Source organism: Phycomyces blakesleeanus (genome assembly GCF_001638985.1).
Source record: "Phycomyces blakesleeanus NRRL 1555(-) unplaced genomic scaffold PHYBLscaffold_24, whole genome shotgun sequence".
NCBI classification, from domain to species: Eukaryota; Fungi; Mucoromycota; class Mucoromycetes; order Mucorales; family Phycomycetaceae; genus Phycomyces; species Phycomyces blakesleeanus.
This window is the reverse complement of record NW_017265157.1, coordinates 644,948-664,136: the sequence shown is the minus strand read 5'-3', so window position 1 is coordinate 664,136 and position 19,189 is coordinate 644,948. Positions and strand designations below refer to the sequence as shown.

General features: G+C 34.5%; 4 protein-coding genes across 4 annotated transcripts; all 4 read right to left on the bottom strand.

Annotated features, from left to right (window-relative positions):
• Window positions 1–746: 746 nt before the first annotated feature.
• PHYBLDRAFT_173148 (transcription factor E2F/dimerization partner) lies at window positions 747–2,889 on the bottom strand (the record flags this gene model as incomplete). The annotated part of the gene is made up of 4 exons (XM_018436951.1): window positions 747–866; window positions 938–1,511; window positions 1,583–1,832; window positions 2,769–2,889. The coding sequence occupies 4 exons, from the start codon at window positions 2,887–2,889 to the stop codon at window positions 747–749; spliced, it is 1,065 nt and encodes a 354-aa protein (XP_018286769.1).
• A 4,478-nt stretch (window positions 2,890–7,367) lies between these two features.
• PHYBLDRAFT_63364 (hypothetical protein) lies at window positions 7,368–9,325 on the bottom strand (the record flags this gene model as incomplete). The annotated part of the gene is made up of 8 exons (XM_018441112.1): window positions 7,368–7,525; window positions 7,610–7,753; window positions 7,817–7,895; window positions 8,002–8,072; window positions 8,239–8,400; window positions 8,562–8,840; window positions 8,954–9,053; window positions 9,140–9,325. 8 exons carry the CDS (start codon window positions 9,323–9,325, stop codon window positions 7,368–7,370), a joined length of 1,179 nt encoding a protein of 392 aa, XP_018286768.1.
• A 3,046-nt stretch (window positions 9,326–12,371) lies between these two features.
• On the bottom strand, window positions 12,372–13,564 carry PHYBLDRAFT_91659 (hypothetical protein; the record flags this gene model as incomplete). Its single annotated transcript, XM_018443770.1, has 3 exons — window positions 12,372–12,745; window positions 12,982–13,018; window positions 13,202–13,564. Coding segments are annotated over 3 exons (774 nt in total), but the record flags the coding sequence as incomplete, so codon positions are not given.
• Window positions 13,565–16,144: 2,580 nt separating this feature from the next.
• PHYBLDRAFT_30142 (hypothetical protein) lies at window positions 16,145–18,588 on the bottom strand. Its single transcript, XM_018439960.1, has 6 exons — window positions 18,228–18,588; window positions 17,522–18,154; window positions 17,122–17,419; window positions 16,896–17,041; window positions 16,570–16,798; window positions 16,145–16,394 (listed from the first exon to the last, which is right to left on the bottom strand). Exons 1-6 carry the CDS (start codon window positions 18,474–18,476, stop codon window positions 16,348–16,350), a joined length of 1,602 nt encoding a protein of 533 aa, XP_018286766.1. The 5' UTR covers window positions 18,477–18,588; the 3' UTR covers window positions 16,145–16,347.
• Between the last annotated feature and the right edge of the window lie 601 nt (window positions 18,589–19,189).

The window sequence follows — 19,189 nt, the reverse complement described above, 5'->3', positions numbered from 1 at the left end:
TATAAAATTTATTTATTTATTTAGGTAGTAAATTAAAAAGAAAAAAGAACACTAAGAATTAATAACACTAATAAAATATCCAAACATAAGGATCTCCAGGGCAACTGTATAGAATATTGACCTCTTCATCTATGGCTCTGGTTGTATAAAGACAGTCATTTCCTGTGCTTATTTTCTTATTAGATTTCAGACCCATGACAAGTATTTTTATTCTCTATATTTATTATAGAAAAAATAATAATAAAGAAAAGGGCAATTTAAAACAAAGCAAATTTTTATATATAAAAAAAAGAATAAATAATTTAATTATTACTGTTATTATTATTATTGTCATTATCATTATCATTATCATTAATATTATTATTCTGTGAGGTTTGGTGGCCGCATTTTTTTAAGACAAGAAAGAAAATCTCACATCACTCACCAGGAGGATAACACAAGTAAGTAAGTAAATAAGTAAGTAAGTAAGAAAGAAAGAAAACGAAAGGCAAGAAAGTCAAAGCATACAAAAAAAGAAAGAACAAAAACAAGAAAAGCAAGAAAAGCAAGAACAAGGGCATGTATAGCTTGTATAAAAGAAGAAGAAGAAGAATAAGAACTGAGTCGGTTTGCTACAGTCTGTAGTATAATAAAAGAAAAGGTATGTGCAAGAATAAGATACTAAAAAGTGATGTAGAAGAAAGGTATAGCAATCGGCTCTGATTCTCTCTATCTCCTTGGTTTCTTTCTTATATGCTATGTATATATCAAGAGGCATAAAAAGAACTTGCTCGAGAGAGAGATTGATTTCTATGGCCATCTGATAGACGACCAAAGAGCGACTGGTCAGAGTGATCAGGCACTCTAACTACACACCGTACTGTGTGCTAAAATACACAACCAAAATATTAATATTCGTTGCCATTACTACTTAAAATAAGCATATAAATATTCTTACCTTGTTTTCAATTGTGGAGGGTAGATATGGGTGGTTGGGATAAATATGTGATGTTTGGCGTCTATGGCGGTCAAATGAAGATCGAGAATTATTATGATTATTATGATTGGTGTTGCTATGGCTGTTGTTATGGTGATGATTGTGATTGTGATTGTGGTTGTGATGATTATATGTATGGGGCGCAATATTGTCCAAACAGGGTATCAGGGCGTCATAGGGTTCATGAACCGCCAAAAGTGTGTCTGTTTGGGACATGGGTTGCTTTTCAAGACGAGCCTGATCCTCAGATGTGAGGAAACAGTAGTCTCTGTGGTAAGAACACTCTCGTTCAATCCTTCCGTTTACTTCTAGAGTCAACTGAGCCAGGTGGTTTTGCTCATTCAACAGGGAATTATTGTTGCTCTTTAGGGTCAGTAACCGCTGCTCTAGTCTGTATAGCTCTGTAGTATCTTCATCTATTTGATCCAACCGACGATTATTATCATTATTGTCGTTGTAGTCGTGGTTAAGATGATGTTGATAATTATTCTTCTGACTGTTGTTGCTACTGCTATTCAAGGAAGGTGTACTTCCACTGTAAATAAGAATAATGGGTCGATGTCAGTAAAGCTCTATAAGAGAAGAAGACAGAAAAGATATACTTACGTCCAGCGCACATGGTTCTTTGAATTCTTTTCGATCAAACATATGCCTTCAAGTACATTGGTTATGTCGTAGATCCGTCTCTTTTGTACGTTGAGTTCAGCAGCTGCACTGTTCAAATCGAGATCCCCGTGGGTGCTAGACTGTAAGAGACTGACAAACTTTTTTGTCAACAGACCAAGTGAGGAATCATAGCGACATGATTGGATATTCGATGTAATCATTGATCCAGATGAATTGATTTGGAAATGGGCTATGAAATACGCATTGAATTTTTTTTTTTTAGTTTTGTGTTTTGGATCAGGAAATATACTAAGTATAATAATAATAATAAAATCTGTCTGTGTATATTTTGGTTTATTTACCGCTCTTCTTTCGGTTTCTTCTGGTTATGTTGGGCATATGTAAGGTAAAAAAGTGTATGAGAATAAAAGCAGAAGGAATATATGGATATATAAATAAATAGAGTTGAAAGCAAAAGATAAAGCTATCAAAGTGAGTGTGCTTATATGCGTATAAATGAATGAATGAATGAGTGAGTGATAGTGAGAGTGTGAAAATAGATCAATAGTGAGAGCAATATAGAGAGAGAGAGAGGAGCAAAAGAAAGAAAGAAAGTAAAGAAAGAAATATAGGAGAGTGAATGGTGTTATTATAATTTTAATTATAATTTATAATAAAGAGTTATTAGTTGATAATATGGATAATGATAATGATAATAAAAGAGTACGAATTATAAAAGCACAACAATTCTTTCTCTGCGTCTTTCTTTTTATTTAGATTTGGTTGCTTTTTATAGTAAAACCCACACACCCACATAAAAATAAAAGCAAGTAAATCAAAGTACACTTTTTTGTATGGTGTGAGCATCACCATGCTTTTGTGGTCAACATGCAATGTGGTTGGCTTGTGTACAAAGAACTGCACGGACCGAAAACATATATATATAAACTCATTAACTTCAAGGAGAGCTCAACTCAACTAAATACAATCCAACTCAATTTTTCCCAAAACTTTTTTTTTTATATATTTTTTTGGTTGACTGTACACTTTCCTTTTCTGGGTCGTTTTTATTCTGTACCTAAAATATGTATTAACAAACTACCAGCAAAATAGATGTATATCCGATTCTTGGTTACATTCTCACACAAACCCTTGAAAGACATTCTTATTTTGTTCATATAATTACCTGTCTGTCTACCTGCCTGTCTACCTGTAATGATAATACACATTTCTTGGTCTCTTTTATCCGTATGATACCTTTTTGTATCTTGTCCTCTGTCCTCCATGTCAGTATTACGAATTCGCATAATGTATATTTAGACACCTATATAATAAATAAATAAATAAATAAATGGCATTTTGTTACACAGATCTTTGGACAAGGCACAATTTACTAAAACATTGCACTTCTAAAGCAATCTTTATTCTGAAGCCAAGGACATTCCAGGCTAAAATGATTTATTTAATTTAATTGAATATTATCAAGATACTTTTCTATATCTTTCTTTCTTGCTTTCTGCGTGTATGAATAGATTACATATATATATATATATATATACAACGGGTAAAATATATCACTGTTATTATCACTATCATTGTTATTATTATTTTAATTGAATAATAATAATAATAATAATAATAATAATAATAATAAAAAAGACGTCAGGGTGCAACAAAGTCATAATTTTTTTTTCGCAAGGCGGGGGAATACCATGTGGACCGAAAAGGTATCAATGAATACATAGACCTAGAAAGAGAAGAAAAATAAAAAGATATGAGAGGTTGGTTGAATTAGACGCTGTAGTACAAGCAAAGGGTGCAAAAAAGAAAAATATGCAAATAGAATGCATCCCTTGGCTGTGAGCTAAAATTGAGTAACTTTTTAATAATCTCTTTATTACTTGCTACTACTATGTACCATTTCCTCTCACAATATATAGTAGTATTAGTAGAGACAAGAACAAGACTAGTATATATATATATATATAAATAAAAGTATAGTAAAAAGAAGAGGGTTTATAGTATGGATCTTTCAATATCTGTTATTGCTATTGTTGTTAAATGTCATTATTTCTAGATTTTGACAAGGTAATGATTGAAAGAATGAATAAGTGCTAGGTGTATTTCCATTTTGTTTGTTTTTATTTGTGTTTCTGTTTGTATTTGTATTTGTACCTGTATCTTTCTAACGCCCAATAACAAACAAGGCGCCCATTTATTTTCTGATAGTCTTTATAGTCCAATAATAAAAATAATATTTTGAATCATTAGATTTCTATTGCCCTTCTCAATAAATTCCTATCATTGTATTTTCCTCTCAATGACCAAGGATCTTTGTGTATGTATGTGTGTGTGTTTTGACAGGTAATACCCAAATTTACTTATTCTGAGCCTAAAGCACATTAAATATTCAGCTTCTTCTTTTATTTTTATTCATAAAAAAAAAGCAAACTTGTATCAAATTATCTAATGAAGTAGACGTGGAATACTAAGATTCCTCACTGATTCTTTAGCCATATGTATATTTATTTATATTTAACCACCAATCGTTTCAAATATTCAAGATAATTATTTAGATACCGCTTGTTTAGATGTATATCATTGGATTATATATTAGATACTCCTATATATTTTAGATATAGATTGCCCATATTTAAATGTCCGACATTAACTTTTTTTTTTTTTTACAGTCCAATACAAGACACACATATATCAAGTCAAGTTATTAGGTTATATAGAACTGTAGATCATCTTGATTATATATTATTATTATTAGGAGGATTTCCACTATTAATATTCTATCTTTACCAAATGATTTTCTTGGCTTATTTCTTATATATATATATAGACACAAATGTGGACAAAGATCAGAAGGCAAAAGAAGGATACTGAATATACATCAAGAAAATAAGGGAAAAAAAAGGTACTAGTAAAAGTATTGGTGTGAGTTTGTATATAATTTATTATTTCAAGCAGTTACTTTTTTTTTCTTCTTCTTCTTCTTTGATCTTCAAAGAACCAGATTCATTAACCTTGTTAAATTATGTCTCAAAAACTAATAACATCAATAAAGAAATCCTGTCTGATAATCACAGTCTATCAGGAGGTATTCAAAATAATAATAATGAATAGAATAAAATAAATAGATGATACCCCAGTTGTACAAGTTGATTTACCAGTAGCACACATTTACAAGCTCTAGTTTGCTTTCTTCTTTGTATATACAGTTTTGTCACTGTCTTTTTATTAATTCAAATAAAGATCTTTAACTGAATCTACTGGTCTGTCTGTCAATCAGTCTTGTGCTGGATATTCTTCTCTACATTTCATTCTAAAAATAATTCTTTTTTGATATATATATATATATATATGTGTGTATATAGATATAGAGATTTGTACACTTGATATCGAAATCTTAATGTGCTTTGGTGATATCAACAACCAAAGACATTGATCGTCCAGGCAATCACAAAGGTCCCTCTCAAGTACAAACTTATTCCTGACTTACATTTCATTCTTTTCAAAACTGGATTTTGTTATCCAAAATAACACAAGTGATAACCAAGGATGTCATTGGTATATTTTGAATAATCAATATCAATGTCAATATCGACATTAAGAGCAGGAAGGGGAAAGAGAAGAAGAGGAAGAAAAGTTACCTACCTTCAACGTGTGATAGCTTTACTATAGTATTTAATCAGCTAGTCAGTCAGTCAGTCAGTCAAATTAATATGTATTTATTTATTCTAGTATTTTTTTCTCTCTTTCAATTGTGCATTATCTCTAGTATCTCATGAACCCATAGTCTTTGTCTTCTAGACCTTTACTTACGCATCAGCCCGCTTAATATTTAGAATTCTTTACACAAACAATCATGTAATGTAATGTACTGTACTGTACTGTACTGTACTGTACTGTACTGTACTGTACTCTGTAACACTCTAGAAGAAACGTTTTATTTTATTCAGTACAAGACTTCGGAGCTTTGATTCTGCCGCGTCTCTAACTTGAGCCACTACAAAAATATAACATAAAACACAAAGAAAACAAAAGTCAATAGACTCATTGATCATTCACAACAGTATGCATATCATTTGCTTCAAGGTATTTCCGACCAGAAAACCAATGCCAAAAACAGGAATTTTATGGAAATCATACTTCTTCTCTCTTCAAAGATAGTAATCAAGTACTTTTTTATATATATAGATATATATTCGGAGAAAATATTTAAAGAGGAAGTATACAAGTGTATGCATTTCTGGATACTCATACTAATACTACTAATACTACCAATAATAATAACACAATGCTCCTATATCATTCTCTCCACGTTAAATGGAATTGTTCATTATCAATTGACAAATAAAAGATTGCTAGGTATTATTGAAACACAAGAAGATTATGAATGTTAATTTTCTGTAGTAGTAATAATATTAGGCTGAACATATTTGATCAGATTGATCTATTATTTATCGATCAATTGAGTAATTGATGTGGGAATAATACATGAGGCGCCGTTGTGCATACTGTGTATTTATAGAAATGCCTCTAGTTATTGTTAACTGTGCAATGATTTCTTACCATACATGTTTTTCCAGCGAAAACACTAAGGAATTTAGATCTAAATTTAATCTATTCAAAATCTCTTTCTCTCTGTGTCTTGGAAATAAAAGAAGAAGGCAAAAGAAAGGCTTTTACGAATAAGGTAGCAAAACAAGTCTAAAAATGTTGATCAATATGAAAAGGCGCGTTATTTTTTGTGCAGGTCAAATAATTTTGTAGTATTGTCTTCAAAGCACTTTTAAGATCTTGTTTTTTTTTGTTTTCTTATTTCCTACTCATAACCAGTTCATTTATTGATCTTCATCATCCTTAAATCTTGTAGAGATCAATTGGACATCATTTCTAGTGCTCATCTGTTTTCTGAAAAGCAAAAGAATACTATATGTTTTATAGTAAGGTGTATCTATGTTCCTTTTCTCTCTCTGTCTATCTTACACGCATGTATTGTCACCAGATCTTTATACAATGGCTGGGTATAGTACAGCTTAAGTTATTTAGCCCGCGCGCTTCAGCACAACAATACTCATCATCGTAGATTAGATTACCAGCCCCTCTTACTCCTCCATTTCCTTCTTCTTCTCACAGGAGATATTATTCGAGAAAATAAAGGCCATTATACCATAACGCTTGGCTAATTAACTTTCTTAACCCCTCTTCTATTCTCTCGTTCTCCTTGTTCCCCTAGCTTACTTTTGTAGTCATTTGTTTCTAAAGACACCCCGTGGTGTATGCACCTAGTGTACAACAACAAAATAAAGAAAGAAAGAAACTTTTTTTTTGTATAAAAAAAAAGTGTGTATATAATACACAAACCTTGCAAACCAACTATTGTCTCTAACCGCCCAAGAAACCCAAAAAACAAATGCTCGTCATAACAAGGGAGAAAAAGAGGCAGAAGAAGAAAAGCAAATGAGAAGAAGTAAAATAAATAAATAAATAAATAAAGGAGGTTTATCGAGATATTAAAAGTGTATCAAGAAAGCAAGGATAATAACATTAGAGCAAATAAAGGGAAATGATACATTCATACTAGAGTTTCAAAACTTCCGTACATTCAGTAAACACGTAACCAATACCTTTGTTTCATTTATTGTTATTTATTAATTGTACAGCTGTGTATACACACTCTTGATCTATTTATCTATATTTCTATATTTCTATCTATTCTTTTATTGTAATTCAAATAAAGACAATTGCTTAAAGCCAGATCATTGTCATTGGTTCAATCGCACAAAGCCAATACATGATTTGTACCCAATGCAAGTTCTGTCACTGGTCTGTCGATATCAACACGCTTTGGTACAAATGCATGGTCGACAGAATCCAATCCCAGCCGACCACTAGGTCCATTAAGTCCCCAAGTAAATAGTTCTCCAGAAGCTACAATATAAACACACGATCAATCAATCGATCCGTAAATAATATACAGATGTATATTTAGATGTAGATGTATAGCCAACGTACCTGTAATAGCTGCAGCATAATCTGTAGTGGCAAAAACACGCTCCACGTCTTTCAAGCCCTCAATTTCACGCAATACCAAAGATTCAATTGTGCCTTTACCATGTCCTAATGCACCATAACCACAGCTGTGTACACGCCCATCCTCTTTTCACACAAACAAAGGTCAATTGAACAAATTCTCACGTACCAGGGCTGTACACCTTTTACCTGTCAATATAACCGAGAATGGCCCACCCGCAGCAATATCCTTTACACCCTTGACAGGTACCTTGATAGGCTCAGTGATCTTTAGAGGTGAATATATAAATACATATAGAAGTTTTAGATGAGCATCTAGTATATATGTATACCAGTATCTATTCCATTTTTTTTTATAAAAAAAAAAAACTTACTCGGTCAATCTTTTTGCCTTGCATTCCCTGCCCGTACTCTGAGTTTCCCCATGTCCACAGAACATTGTCCTCTACATAATACAAGTATTAATATGATTATAATAATCATTATCATTATCATTAATATTAATTATTATTATTTTAAAGAAAAAAAAAGCACACACACACACACCGAATCTTAAAGAAAATTTATCGCTAATCCCATTTATCTTCCTTTCTTTCCTTTCTTCCTTTTACCTGTAAGCATTAACGTAAAGTCCGTTGATCCACTCAAAAGTTTGATTTTGGAGTCTCCCAACCTTGGAAGCAGAGAGGGGACATCCTTGTCTCCAGTAAATGTAGGTGCCAGACCCAATTGACCATCAGATCCCCATCCCATAGCATACAACGAGTTGTGATCTACAAGTTATTTGTATATATTCACACCTGCATTAGTTTTCTCTCTATCAAATGAATATATCTCTTCCACACACACACACACACACACACACACATATATATATATATATATATATATATATAATTTATCCCAATTCTAATCACCTTTACGATAATCTTACCAGTAGAGAATATAGTATGATCCAAACCACATGCAATGTCTGTAACAGCACCTTGATATCCCTCGACTTTGACAGGAAATTCCTCCAAGGAAAGAGTGCCAGGTCTGGTATATTTGCTCTTTCCAATACCCAATTGACCATACATTGAGTTTCCAAAAGAGTAAAGAGAGGTCGAATTCTGTTCCTCAGTCACAATATGGGAATGCTCACGACCACAAGCCAATTGTTTGAGGTTTGCTTTACCCAGGGACATGGTCACCAAAGTATCTGGACCATGACCTTTTTTTTTGTTTTGTTTTTATTTTATTTTTTAAAATAAAACCAGAAAGACAATGATACACAGCAATAAGAACAATTATATCATACAATCCGAGATTCTTCTTCTTTCTTACCCAACTGTCCACTACGATTCAAACCAAAGCCATAGACTTGAGATTGTGTTCCAATAAGTGAGTGAGCCCAACCAGCCGCAATGTGACTAACTGCCTCGGACTAAATGCTCAAAAAAATAAATAAATTATATATATATATATAAAAGTGTATACATTTATACTAGTATTTAAAATTAAATTGCTTACATTGTCAATGGCATAATCGGATAGGGTGTCTAATCTTGTGGGAGTAGTGTATGCATCATCGCGTTCCTCATCAAACTTTAATGGAAGAGCATGTGTATGTCCCCAGCCATAGACTGCCTTTGTCCCCGAGGTATGAACAGAACGCACAGCTTGTGTAGAGCGTTGTAAGAAAGGTCTCATTGACATTCGTAATAGTAGAAAAAATAATTAATTAATTAATTAATTAATTAAATAAATAAATAAACAAATAAATAATTATTTAATTATTTTAATAAATAAATTAATAAAATAAAGCCATGATATATAGATAGAAAAAAAGAAAGAAAGAAAGAAAGACAAAATCTATTTGAAGATCATTTCCCTCCAATTCTTGAGAGTTGTTTTTGTGTACAAATGTCTGTGTGTCATATACCCTTCTTTGCACACTGCATTTTATTCATTTGTATATTCTTCTCTAGCTTCATTTACGTCTTATTTTTCTTTCTATAATGGTTTGTTTGCACAGCATTTGGAATTTTATAATACAAGATATACATTAATGTGTGAAAATTAGGGCAAAAAAGAAAAAGAAATGTATATATATAAACCAAAATAATAATAAATTGAGACACTTTATATCGCAAGAATAACCAAAAGTAAAAGCCAATAGAAAGCAAGATGTTTATACTCTTTATGCTAGAGAAAATCAACCAATCATAATAATCAAATTACAGATAATGAAGTTTCCTTTGAAGTTATGTACGTATGAATATAAAAGAGTTCAATTGATAAGAAGGTTTAGGAGATTTTATACATGGTAATATAGAGTGGATTTTGTAAGGTTTGGAATTGTTCTCTTTTGTTTCTATTTATTTATCCGCATGGATTAAAAGAAAAGCATAATTCTTTTTACTTGATGTAGCTGCGTGATACCATAAAAAATAACAAGAGTACATGATTTGGATTGTACAGAAAAAAAAGAACGTTTTTATTTTATTTTTAAATATTTCGATATAGCAATAATACATATATATATAAGAGTAAGGAGAGATACCAAGTAACTGTGAAAGTAGAAGTAGTAAAGGTAACAATAGCAGTAAATGGTAGAATACAAAGAATATGTAGATTTGATATCTGTCACTTGCTAATTAGTACAGTTTATTATATATACATACTCACATATGTGTGTGTGTGTAGTGCGTCCCTTGAGAGAGGTCATTTAAGTATCCACTACACGTGCTGAATAACATAAGCTAGCAAACGCATCAGAGGATAGAAATAAGAAGGGGTGGAAGAACGAGTTGGCCTTGAAAGGTATAATTATATCCCTTGGTATTTCTTTCAAAAAGGCAAATCACACAATAAGCAATCATTATTTCTGACTTATATTTATCATTTCCTTTTTCTTGTCTTTTGAGAAACAATACCACAGACGGTAGCCAGCATGTGGTTAGAAGCTAATATTTTGGAAACCTAATGTTCTTACTTTTATTTTATTTTTATTGCTATTGATGCTGTAGTCACTTTGCACTCACAGCATTGTAGATTAAAGAAAAGAGGAGAAGAAACTCCCATAGATCTTTCGGACAGAGTTTATGAAGCTTCAATTTCTTGTAATACTTTACAATAAATGTTACCAAATTATCCAAGGTTTATATAACACACAAAGATATACAGCTTGAAAAAAAAACAAATGAGATGCTTTCATCTTGCTTCCCTGTATTATTATTATTTTAATATTATTTGTATCTTGATTATTAGTGTTATTTTTTTTTTTAAAAAAAACCACAAAAAAAAAGGTACAAATTATATAGAATATATTTTGTTTGGTAATAAATTTTGAATCTACCCTTTTTTTTTTAAATTACTTTTATTACTTGTAATGCTATCATTATAACTTGTTGCTTTATTTTGCACACAAACACGGCGCTGTTCGAGAAATACGTTTTTGAAATGCATTTTGGAAAAAACCTTTGATGCGCGAAACAGTCTTTGTTTCAACAAACAGCGTGTCTGTACCCGTATGTTTTCGTCTTTGTGGCATCGATTCGGTCCGGGACGCCTTTCTGGGTGACACCTTGATACCCTTTCGCTTAAATACCGAGTGGTAGAACCTGGCTACCTTGGAACCATTAGGTGCCTGTAGAATAACAGACGACGGTTTCTCAAGAGGCTTACAAGACAAATGAGTACACGGAATAAAGGTACACGGAGAAGTCTCAAAGCATACCGGTTCAAACAATTCAAATTCACATGACGGGTGCCCACACTCTTCCACAGATTCATATACACGATTCGACTGAGCCTGCGTTTGTGCCTTTGCTTGAGCTTGAGCTTGAGCTTGAGCTTGTGCTTGAGATTGGGTATGTGTCTGGGACTGGGACTGGGACTTGGTCTGAGGCTGGATTTGGATCTGGAGCTGGGGTTGAGTATGTGTGTGTGTGTGGGAATGAGAATGGGCCTTGGGTTTGGATTTTGACTTTTTGAACAAACGTGCTTCGGTATTTTTTCTGCAACTAGGAGTAGTCTGGCAAGCTACGGACTGGTGTTGGGTAGTCTTGTGCTTGGTAGTCTTGTGTCTCTGTGTCTGTTCGTAATTAGGTTGAGATAGCGGAGGATTAGTAGCAGCACCAGCAGTAGCACCAGTACCAGTACCAGCACCAGTAGCAGTAGTAGCAGTAGCAGTAGTAGCAGTAGTAGCGGAAGCAGTAGCAGTGTACTCTCTACAAGAATCCGATTGACATGTTCCTGACTGGCAATGCAAACACTTGAACGAAATAAGCTTGCGGGGTGTGGACTGGCTGGGACTATCCTGAGACCCGTTAAGTTGGGATACTACTGGGAATCGTGGCCTACTTTGGAAGGTGTCAAATAGCCGTGTTGTTTGATTCGAGTAATTAGTACTGGTGTCTGATCGCATGATAGGCGTTGTCTCTGATGCATAGGCCGCATGGGAGCTTGTTTCGGACTGTCTGGATAGAGTAGCATCGCAATGTCTTGACTGTCGATAGACCAAAGGCGAGATTGATCCTTGTTGGCTTGATAGGTTTGATTTACGTACATTGCCAAGAACAAGTGGTTGAATCATCGATTTCTTTATTCTGATGGCCGACAGAGTAAGAGGTACTGCCTTTCGTACGACACTATTGGTTATACTTGCCGTTGTCGAAGGTCGTCTCATACAAGAAACTGGCACACTCATGATTGTCGAAGCAAACGACAGGTGTCTTGTGAGAGGACGCTCAACAGGAGTGAGCCACGGATGAGACAAACATTGGTGGGCCGTCAGTCGGTCATTGGGGTTCTTGCACAGCAGCCGGCTTATTAGATTACTAGCTTGATTAGATACATCTCGCGGAGGTGTGTAGCTGGCCAAACTGATTTTTTTAAATAGCTGGGGCATGGTTTCGCTTTGGAAGGGAAGTTTTCCGGTAAGCATAGCATACAAAATCACGCCACAACTCCACATGTCGACAGGAGGCCCTTTGTGTGGTGTTGCGGTCACCATCTCTGGAGCTGCGTAGTAAGGACTCCCGCAATATGTCTTGAGTAAGCCTTCTTCATCGTCGAGTTTTCTTCCAAATCCAAAATCACATAATCTGATGTGGCCATGTTGGTCAATCAAAACTACAAACACGTATATATATGTATAAGAAAATGGATGAAACATTTTAGAAGTTAAATACAAATCATAAACTTTTCCTCTACTCCCTCACTCACTCGCCTACACCAACACCCACACCCACACCCACACCCACAAACAGAAGCAGAAGCAGAAGCACGCGAGTATAAAGAAGGCAAACAAGAACAAGAAGAACAAGAATAAGAAAAAAAATAAAATAAAAACACATTCTAATTTTTACCATTCTCAGGCTTCAGGTCGCGATGGACGATCTTGTTCTAAAAAGATATATTTATTAATTCAAATCCAAGTATAGTACAATGCGGCACAGTATAGCACAGTATAGCACAGTATAGCACAATATAGCACAGTGCAGTACAGCACAGTGCAGTACAAATACAAATACAAATACAAATACAGAAATAATTATGTGTGGTTATATAACTATATACTTAATTTACCTTATGTATATAGCCCACTGCCTCTACCAACTCTCGGAACCACTTTTGAGCTTTGGGTTCTTGTAGTTTGCGAACCTTCCGAATAGCATCATAAAGTTCTCCACCTGACACATACTCCATTACAACACACATATTGCTGTCGTCTGCTGTGACCTCTATAACCCTGACAATGTTTTTATGGTTGAGCGATGTAACAAAGGCATCGCATATAGTCTGTTCGCTGTGGGCATGTATCTGCTGGTCGTCGTTCTTAAAAGCCGACATACTCATCACCTTTACGGCTACGTTTTCTCCGGTGAGAGAATCATTGGCTAGATAAACCTTGCCGAAATTTCCCTTGCCAAGGGTTTTAAGAATCGCATAGCGCTCGTTGAGCAAATGTGGCCGACGTAGCCTATTGTCCTAAATATTACACACACACACATATATATATGTATATGTATTAATATATGTATGTTATTTATGTATGTGTGCGTCCGTGTTTGTTTATATGTATGCGTATATGTTTGTTTGTTTGTTTGTGCATATATGTATATGTAGGCGTAGGCGTACGCATGTACAGGTACAGGACAGGTACAGGACAGGTACATGTAAATGTGCGTATGCGTGTCCGTGTGGGTTTTTGTATGTGTTCGTATATGTGTTCGTGTTCGTGTGTGTATGTGCGTTTTCGTAGGTGTATATATATTATATGTATTAAACAAAAGAGACTTGAGCAGTTTATTCAACTCAATCAAGTACAATCCCCGCTCAAATTATGCTATCTATCACTCTTTGTGCGAACCTCGTTTGTAGATTGGGGTGTGTTTCTCTTGTCAGTCATTCGGAATGGCGAAGGTGACAGGGCTTGGGGTAGTAAAAAAGAAAATAAGGAAAGTATTCTTTAAGAAGAAAGAGCGGCTATGTAAAGACGAACTTCTTTTATGTGGAGCATATCAAACGACATTGGCCTGCATCAAAATTATTATCAAAGAATTTGGTGTTTATAATTAAGACTATTTGCATTACTTTGGTCTAAGCTGAAGTTACTCCCACACACTCACACACTCACTGACTCACTCACTCACTCACTCACACAATACAATACAAAATAATACATACGTACACTGTAGAATTATACATAACTTGATCCTACTGCTACCAATAGAAAATATCCAATAAGAGAAAAATCAGACAAAATAAGACATATCTGCATTGCCAATAATATCGTGAATATACAATACACAAACACATAGAGCATGCTTCTTGATCATGATACAAACCAGCTTTATTATTATTTTTTCTGCTCTTTTTCTTTCTCTCTTCTCTTTTCACAACTTTCTTTTCATGCTTAACGTACAAGTCACAAATTTTGTCCATCCATAGTAAGTCCTTTTTTTTCTTTCATACCTTTCTCTCTCTCTCTTTACACACACACACACACACAAATATATATATTTGTCAATGCAAACAAACTCATCACAAAAGCGAGTTTATGATGAGACATTTTCTCAACTTGCATTACCATCAAAGCCTAGCAATTCATCAACATTAACGCTCGATCAACAAGAATCATCGTCAATCACTGTTTCAGATTCTTTGCCAAAACCACTTGCCACCAAACAATATGTCAATAGATCACACATAAATTCAACAAGAAACATTGGATATAATTCCAAACTGCCCTTATTTACACCTCCCGCTTTGAAAAATCGTGAAAGACGTAAACTTGACAGTGCAGTTTATCATTCTACAATACCATTAGAAGCGTAAGTCAAAAACATAAGTAATATATAATACCAAGACAAAGAAGAAGAAGAAGGAAGACAAGCAAATCAAAGAAAGATTGAAAAATCATTACTTTGCTTCCTTCATTGTTGTTGCTTTTGTTTTTCTTTTCAATTATCTAATTAATGAATGCCAGAAAGAGGTCTCGAAAACTTCACACTGAAATCATTGCGGATCAACGATATTTACAGCATATGTATGATAATTGGGAAAATAAACTTGACCAGATAAAGGTATATTTACAAAGGAAAAAAAATGATCTCTATCTATCTATCTATCTATCTATTCCTGTTTGTGTGTAATATATCACCATGAGAAGAAGAAGAAGAAGAAGAAGAGTAGCAATTCATATAGAGTTTGTACATATAGATAACCGTCATACTTGGTTATCGATCCTAACAGGAATCATTCTTCTTTTCTTTTTATTTCTGTTCATATTTTAAACAAACCAAACCAAACCAAACCAAACCAAACCTAAAGGAAGCTCAAGTATTATTAAAAAGAATGTCAGAGTTCGAAGAGGCTGATATCAAAGGCATTGGACCGCTATTCGAAGACCATTTTAATCCATTACTTAATACGGATAAAATGGACAATCAAATCCCCAAATCTCTTTCTTCCGTAATGATGCGCAGGCCAGTTTCTGTAAGGACACCTTCAATCAGTGACCCTCGGGCGCAACCAGATGTTATTACCATTTGTGAACAAGAATATGTATCAAATTCCAAAGTAAACATCGATACACCACCACAACAACAAGAACAATTATCAGCAGCATCACCATCACCATCACAATCACAATCATCATCACCACCTCCACGACAACAATTATCAGCATTATCATTATTAGCATTATCAGCATTGAATACCCCAGATAATGTATTGAAGAAAAGATCACGTAAACGGCATAAGCAGCAAGACATTCAACGAACACCATCAGAAACAGGATCAATTGAAGATGATACTGAAGATGATACTGAGGACGATGCTGAAGACAACTCTAGTGAAGATGAAGATGATGAGGATGATGAAGATGAAGATGAAGACGATTTGCTCGAAACAACAAACGCAGCTGATGAAGATGACGATGCAGCAAGACGTGCACTGACTTCTATGCTTGTAGAATTTGGTGGAGTGTAATGAAAATGGATATCTAGCATTAATGCATTCGTTTGTATTTGTATTTGTATTTATATATATATGTGTGTGTGTGTGTTTATTCACAAAATAATTATAATAAAAATAATAAAATAAATATGATAGAAACCAAAAAATAAAATAAAGTCTTTATATCATTTACTTTATTCTTCTTCTCTTCTTTTCCTACTGTCGATATTATTTTTATAGTTAAAAATATTTAACAAGACTATCATATAATCCTAATACTCTTCAGCAGGGTAAAATGGTCGTACATCCACAGGAATACCTAAGTTCGATTATGTGAGAAACCATTCTACTTGCTATTTATTTATTTTTAAAGAAAGAAAGAAATTCCCTTCCTTCCTTCCTTTCTTCCTTCCTTCCTTTATACTATACTATTCTATGCTATGCTATGCTATGCTATGCTATGCTGTGATATGCAGTTTTATAGTCTTTCTTACCGGCTTGCTCAATACGATCCAGGATCAGCTTTGTATTGGGATCAATCACACCATATCTCTTGACAAATGAAGCCACAATGTGTTTGTTACCGTCTCCCTGGAGAATAAGAATGTCGCGCGTCAGATCGGATACTGCTTGTTCGATTTTGTCAAAATCAACACGGAAACGGCCAGTGCTCTCATCACAGGTGAAACCACCCTTTTCATAAAGATAGTTGAATTGACAAGCCTAATAAATACCAATAATAATATTGTTATTATAGTTAGTATACAAGAAGAAAATCCTTGGTTTTTTATCGTATACATATTATTATTATTATTATTACCTGTCCTAATCCATGTGCTTCCTGAATACCAAATCTAATGCTACGGAAAGCTGACGCCAAAAAGGTAACCCAGAATTGTTGACAAGTTACATTGTCAATTGTACCATGGTTTACCAGTAAAGCAGCGGCGAATAGACCAGCGATATCTGTTGTTTGAACATGAGTTAATTTTAATCCGCCTGTCTAGTGGTTTGTTTGATCTTATGAATTGGTTCACTGCACTTACCAGCCTTGGCTTCTTCGATTGCAGAATAGAATTCCTGCAGCTGTGAGCGGACAGTAGCACCAGAAAGTGTGTGATGGGGTCCATTAGAATGGCACACTTCATGAAGTAAGATGTGGGTAGTAAAGGCATCGCTAGTAAGATACTCCATTTGGTCGTGGGCAAGAGCTTGACTGGCAATTGGCAAAAGTACATTGACAAATTTTCCTTCTTGAACATTCTTAATCAATACAAGTTTGCTTCCGCCCTTCTTGATAGCCACTTCGTCGTTAGGTAAGTTATATGCTGCTGTCATTGGCACCTAGAATAATACCCACAGCAACAAAAAAAACAGATTTAAATTCAACGTATACACATATATACACAGAGAGAGATACTTTTTAAAAAAAAGATATATACTTACGGCCACATCACCACCACCAAATAACTGGTTTACAACAACAATAGGAGCAGCTATCAACTCAGTGTTGCGATACTGTGGAGGTACAGGCAGGCGATCCTCAACGAATTGAAGATCCGAGAATTTCTCCAACAGAACCGAAGAAGCCTCATCGCGCACATGGACATAGAACTCGAATGCACTCTTGTAGCTGAAGAGAGAGTCCGAATAGACCTCATAAGGTCCGGCTGTCACCTCGAGCCTGTTGGTTTTTCCCAGACGCAGCCAATCTAACTCGGATTGGAGATAGTCATTTGAGACAAAGGCATCCGCACGCGAGCGCAAGAAATCCTCCAAGCGTGTCCCGGGTTCCTCGGCGTGCTGTACCAAACTCAATTCATCAGCAGCCTCACGCATGTAAGCTGCTGCAGGGCCCAGAAGATCAGCGTATTCCTCACTATATGGCACGCTCTTGAGAGTAGAGCCTTGTCTTTTGACTACGGTGTAGAAGCTCTTGGCCTGAGCCTTTTCTGTTTCGGACAGTGTGTTTATCCAGGACTCAAACTCTGCTTTGGTCATGTCTTCTGGATAGAAATTGGCACCCTCGGGTCTCTTGGGTACGCCTTCAATAAAAGGTGTATCATCGTCTTCACAAGCCTTTGATAATATTCAATGAGTATCTTTTTTTTTTCTTTTCTTCTTTTATAATAAAATAAATTAAAACATTTACCCAAGGTCCTTTGTAGATTTCAAATAGAGTCCATAGTTCTTGATTTCCATTGTCCTCGAGTTTCTTTTGGAGAGCCTCGTTTCCGGACCAGGCCTGACGGAGATAGACTTGGTTGATTAGCTGTCCTGCTTTAATAAGTTTTTTGATCGCGACGTGTTCATGAGGACTGAGATGAGACAGGTCTGCTGTGCACTCGTACAGAGCGAATCTGTTGAGACGGCTCGAGAGAGTTCTGGTTATCAAAGACATGTCAAATACGAAAAGAAGTTAAGAATAGTAAGAAGAGTAAAAGAAAACAATAAAATAAAAGCAAAATATATATATACACACACACACACACACAAGCAGACGCACAAAAAATATATAAGTTTTGGTGAATTTCTGTGGTGGTCAAAAGAGTCCAAAATTTATTTTTTTTATTATACGATTAAATACACTTATATATATAAAAAAAAAAGGGGAGGGCGTTTTCCCCTCTTCTTTCTTATGTGTCTATATATTTCCCACCAAGCGGGGATTAAAGTTTTTATATATAAATAATTATAATATAATATAATTGAACAAGTTAACTGACAAATAAATAGCTGATCTCCATTTTCTCTAAAAAAAAAATCAAATCCAATTTGTTTCAGTGCTAAATAAGCAACAATTTCCCTTTTATAAAAAATAAATTCAAATAATGGTAATTGCAACTTCTTTAGAATAATACATAAATCACACGGTACATGATTTTCTATTAGTTATTTATTTTATGTAATTTCATAAGAATAATTATAATGATAATGATAATTATACTCTGTTGTTGAATTATCGGCTTTTGGTTTCTTTAATCTATAGAGTGAAATAAAGGGAGAAAAGATACAATCAAAGGGGGGTATGCACAAGATTTCGTTCTAAAGGCTTCTTTTTGTTGGATTTTTCGTTGTTCTCTCCTATTCTTTTAAACTTTAAATACTTCTTTG

What these genes read in the sequence shown, in the direction of transcription:
- PHYBLDRAFT_30142 (XM_018439960.1), bottom strand. Translation starts at nt 18,476, where the DNA reads ATGTCTTTGATAACCAGAACTCTCTCGAGCCGTCTCAACAGATTCGCT. An exon ending in AAATCTACAAAGGACCTTGG is followed by an intron (nt 18,155 to 18,227) that starts GTAAATGTTTTA and finishes ATATTATCAAAG; the next exon opens with GCTTGTGAAGACGATGATAC. An exon ending in TTGGTGGTGGTGATGTGGCC is followed by an intron (nt 17,420 to 17,521) that starts GTAAGTATATAT and finishes GTATTATTCTAG; the next exon opens with GTGCCAATGACAGCAGCATA.